The sequence below is a fragment of the Oryzias melastigma genome, linkage group LG1 (assembly GCF_002922805.2).
Source record: "Oryzias melastigma strain HK-1 linkage group LG1, ASM292280v2, whole genome shotgun sequence".
NCBI lineage: Eukaryota > Metazoa > Chordata > Actinopteri > Beloniformes > Adrianichthyidae > Oryzias > Oryzias melastigma.
Window position 1 is genome coordinate 16,162,273 of NC_050512.1, and position 5,053 is coordinate 16,167,325.

Consider the following 5,053-nt stretch of genomic DNA (forward strand, 5'->3'; position numbering starts at 1 on the left):
CAATTTTAAGGTAAAAATAAAATTTTAAAATAAAAACAAATATTTATTGTGGACTATTCCTGAGCGGGATTCGAACCCATGACCTTCTGAATGTGAGTCCGCAGCCATAACCACTTGACCGTCTAGTGGCGGAATCTGGAATGCATGTCAAACTTAAATTTAAACATGACATTCTGCATTGCGAAATCAGGAAGTCATTGTTGATGGTTTAAAGGCATTTGTCTGTGTTAAAAATATTTCTTTCACCTGCATTGAACAGTTTTGAGGTAAAAATAAAATTTAAAAGTAAAAACTAATATTTCATGTGGACTATTCCTGAGCGGGATTCGAACCCATGACCTTCTGAATGTGAGTCCGCAGCCATAACCACTTGACCGTCTAGTGGCGGAATCTGGAATGCATGTCAAACTTAAATTTAAACATGACATTCTGCATTGCGAAATCAGGAAGTCATTGTTGATGGTTTAAAGGCATTTGTCTGTGTTAAAAATATTTCTTTCACCTGCATTGAACAGTTTTGAGGTAAAAATAAACTTTAAAAGTAAACACAATGTTCATGGTTTAAAAGCATCAAAAATGTATCACCCCCCCTCCTCCCCATGTCACCAGATTGTCATTTATTGTATTTGTATGTGTTAAAAATACTTCTTTCACCTGCAAATTTAAACCTTACAATCTGCATTGCGAAAACACGAAGTCATTGTTGATGGTTTAAGGTGATCACCACAACACTACTTTGAGAAGGGGAGGGGGGCATTGCAGCAGAAGGTGAAAGTTCCAGGGATTCTAGTGTTAAAGAAATCTTAAAAAAATCTAAATTTTAAGGAACAATTAATAAATGTAAATTCTTATGTTAAAGTTAATGTATAACTTAATCTAAATGCAGAACTGCTTCTGTAAAATTCAAGTTGATCTTTGTGTAGAACGTCTTCTACTTAAATTAAGATAAAACCAAAAGTTTTTTGTAATTCTTTATTGCCTAGAACCAAAATGTTTCCTGTAGGCTACATGCTAGCCAATTGGCAAAATTTGAGTTTTACTTAAATTTTTCCATAAATGACATGTTATTTCCCAGTCAACTATTTATTAAAAAGCATTAGAACTGCTAGACAGCAATCTGCCTGCAACTTTTAGACTTTAGCTATTTTTTAAAAATAAAACGCCTGAATGTTGGGTTTACAAGCAACGATTTACAAACATCAGTCAAGTCCGCTCAGTGTAAGTATTTTCATTTAAAGTTGAAACTACTTTATAAGTTTCTATTCTTTTGGTGGTAAGTAAAGGGTTACAGAAGTGCTGCTTCCTCAGCTCCCATTGAACACCATGAGTTCCTGTGGATCTGGAGTCATTGAGCTCACACTCATTTCTGTTCCGTTTACATTCTCAGCAGGCGGTAAGTCTTTACATCCATTTACTTCAAAACACAAATGTTAGTATAAGAATTTCATCAGGATTTTAGCCCATGTAGAATTTTATTTTATTTTGCTCCTTCAGGGATGACACCTTATTTTTTATTTAAGCTGTTTCTGAAAATCAAACTCAAGCAAGTAGTAAGAAGATGTAATTTTTGGCAAAAAGGGGATAATAGAGAACTAACTTAAAGTCATTAGAAGTGACTCATTGCAGGTCCTGTGACAACTTTTAAATTTGAGAGACTTTTGCATTTTTAGTGTTGGACAAAGGACTATCTGTCATGACAGTTTTATTAAATTTTAAATTAAATAAACAAAATTTTAATATTTTTGTTCAATTACTTATACTGCACTTGAATTTTAAAACTTTTCATTAAACTTTAATAAATGTCAAAAATGTGTGTTTAGGATTTTTTTTAATCAGATTTTTGTTAGAGAAGCGTTTATCAATTTACTGTTTAAAATGAAAATAGACCAGATTACAGGTATATATTAGAACTAATACTTAAAAATCTGAATTTATTTTTCTTAATTCTAAGAAATAAAAAATCTGAATTTTAAAATCGACTCTAAAAATCACTCGAAGAACTTCCATAAATCCGATTTTCTTTTTACCCCCAACAGGTTGATTGCTGCGTAGAGTGATGGAGAGAGCCGGCCACGTTAACATTGCAATGATTGAAGACATCGGTGGCACAAGGATGGGTCAGTCAGACGTTGGTGCAGCCACGGATTGGAACCAGCAACCACGCGGTTCCACCGTGAGCTTCCACAACGTCCACTACAAAGTGCAGCTAAAGAGCGGCCCGGTTTGCCACAGAAAAATAAGCCCCATGCAAATTCTGATGGATCTCAAGTGAGTGCTGAATATTTTGTCTTAATAGACATTTATGTGGGTAGTTGTAAGTTTAATTTTGAGTCAGCATCCTTCTCTGAAATACAGAGTAAGAATTTAGATTTAAAGCCCCTAACAAAAAGTAGTGTCTTTTTCTTTTGTGTTTCTATACATACAAAGATACATGAAAAAGATATTATTGTTGTCCAATAAATTCTAAAAAATGCCACAAATACTACTGATAGAATTGTATATTTAAAGCACACTTTTTTCCCATCATCCCCATATCTTCTTAACAGAATTCACAAATGGCTAAAATATTTTATTTAATGAGTGTTTATCACATATTGCTAATTCAGTAAACAGTTAACCACATTTAACAGCTGAACTAATAAAGCAGCAAACATCAGCAGCAGGGCCTTGTGTCCATTTAAATGAAATATGAAGGATGTTCAACATCGAGTTTTGTCATTTCTGAATCCTACAGTCCAGCTGAGGCATTAAAGCAAAATGTATTTATCTGTTGCTTTTATCTGACTACATCTCCCTCTAAACTGTCTGCAATCGGTTAAATGTAACTGGAACAAAGTTTCATCAAATTTGACTGTAATTGACTTTTATTTAACATGCACTTTTATTGCTTACTGATTACTTATATTTTAAGTTGGAGTTGAATTCAAGAAACTTAAGAGCAAAAAAAAAGTTGTTTTGTAATTTAAAGTTTTTGTTTTAAATGTTGGTAGTTGTTGAGCTATTATGCACAGTGTAGTTAGTTGTGTTAAAGACATGTTTGTCTTATTGCTTTGACTTTGGGCGTCTAAAACTTGCATTTGCAGCGGGATTATGAGACCTGGCTTGAATGCTATTCTTGGACCAACTGGAAGTGGGAAATCTTCGTGAGTAACAACTATTTATTTTATCTAAAAGCATATGTGTCTCTTTATATTGTTGTTGCACTCACTCAACACTCTCCCCCTTTTTAAAAAAAAATAGATATTTTTTAAAATTCAACTTATAAGTTTTCTGTTGTACAATAACCCTATTTTTTTATTATTATTTTTTTTTACAGTTTCCCAGTGGTAGAGAAAGAGTTAACAGAGCCTTTTCAATTTTTTTTATATTTTCCTCTTCATACAAAATTTTTTAGATTAGATTTTTTTCTTTAAGCCAAGGATATTCTTGAGAAAAAAAAAATTTGAAGTGATTGATTATACTTTTTCATTATTTTATATTCCAAAGAGAACCCCAACCTTGTAGAAATTATAAAAAGGCTTCATTGTGTTTCTCCAAAGGTTTCTGGATATTTTGGCTGCTAGGAAAGATCCAATCGGTCTTTCAGGGGAGGTTCTTATTGACGGAGCGCCACAGCCTCCGAACTTTAAATGTCTTTCTGGTTATGTGGTCCAGGTAATGTGGAAATAAATGAAAAACAATTTTCTTTTATTGTATTGATCTGTTACTTTTGTAATTTATATTTAGTGTTCATTGTAGGGGGGGGGAAATAAAGGAAAACATTAGTAACAAAAATCTTTTTGATTATAACATTGTTTGAAGATGCTTATTTTTTTACATTATGCTATCATGAAACCATTTACTAATAAATGTTACTCTTTTCTATTTCTTAACTCGTACTGTAGAGATAATCTAACTGCAAATGCATTTCAGGGCAAATCATTCTAACATGAAAGGTAACTTTAATGTTAAAAATACAAGCATATGGCATTTTTTATACCCAAAAATAATTTGTGATTGTAGTTTTATTATTTAAATTTGAAAGATTTGGTTAATTGGTTAAAAATATATTTGCTTTACAATGTTTTTAGTAGAAATTACAAGTTCCTCCAAACTGGTGGAAATTAAAATACATTTCATTGTGTGAATATCTTCAAAGTTTAAATCCAGATGAATTGATTCTCAGAGTCAAAATATCAAAGAGGATTTAATGCATTTTTATTGTTCTGCAGAGTCAAAATGCTACTTCTTCTTTTTTTTGGTCTCAAACTTGTTAAGTGCCTTTGATAAACCTGTAACATTTGAGATTCTAAGAATGTCAAGATGAATATTAAATAGATTAGGCAGAAATTATATATAAAAAAAAAAACAGCTAAATGTTTATAAGCTCTCCTGCTAGCTTACAACCCCTCACACCTTCAACCTAAAATTACAAGAGTAACAAACATGGTGAGCCATTTTGGAGCTCTGCAGTCATACAGCTCAGATGAGGAAACAAAAACCTGCATGGATCTAGTTGTCTACAAGTGTGTGCATCAGAATAGAGCGAAGCAGGGAGCTTGTCTTTGTGACATTTTTCTATGTCCCAAATAAGCTCTTTTATACATTTAATTTGTTCATCTGCTCTTTATTTAAAACAATTTGAATAAAGAAATACTCAGAAATGCAATTTTAAGTTTAATTTTGTTCATAAATGTCCATTATCAGAAAACACTTTTAGGTCACATGTTTTTGGTTCTGTGCATTTTTTATTAATAATTAGAGCAAAATAGAATAAATGTTACTGAAGTAAATGTGTGATTTCTAGGAAGATGTTGTGATGGGCACTCTAACTGTGAGGGAGAACCTTCGGTTTTCGGCAGCTCTGCGGCTCCCCAGCTCAGTCCCACAGAGGGAGAAGGAGGCGCGAGTCAATCACCTCCTCAGAGAGCTCGGTCTCACCAAAGTGGCTGACTCCAAGGTACATCACAAGGCTTATTCACATCCCGCTAGTCTTCAGCTTGATGTTAGTCTTCAGATTAAAGATTATTTTTTAATAATAATAAATGACTCTAAACTCATTTTTGAGATGAAA

General features: G+C 32.7%; 1 protein-coding gene across 1 annotated transcript in view; it reads left to right on the forward strand.

The window, feature by feature from the left end:
* Positions 1–2,065: 2,065 nt before the first annotated feature.
* LOC112137384 (broad substrate specificity ATP-binding cassette transporter ABCG2) overlaps positions 2,066–5,053 on the forward strand; it is a 6,607-nt gene continuing 3,619 nt past the window's right edge. Inside the window, exons 1-3 of the mRNA XM_036214378.1 lie at positions 2,066–3,143; positions 3,540–3,654; positions 4,787–4,939. Of these exons, the coding sequence (XP_036070271.1) occupies positions 3,091–3,143; positions 3,540–3,654; positions 4,787–4,939 (321 nt within the window). The 5' untranslated portion in view covers positions 2,066–3,090. The remainder of the gene's footprint in view (positions 3,144–3,539; positions 3,655–4,786; positions 4,940–5,053) is intronic.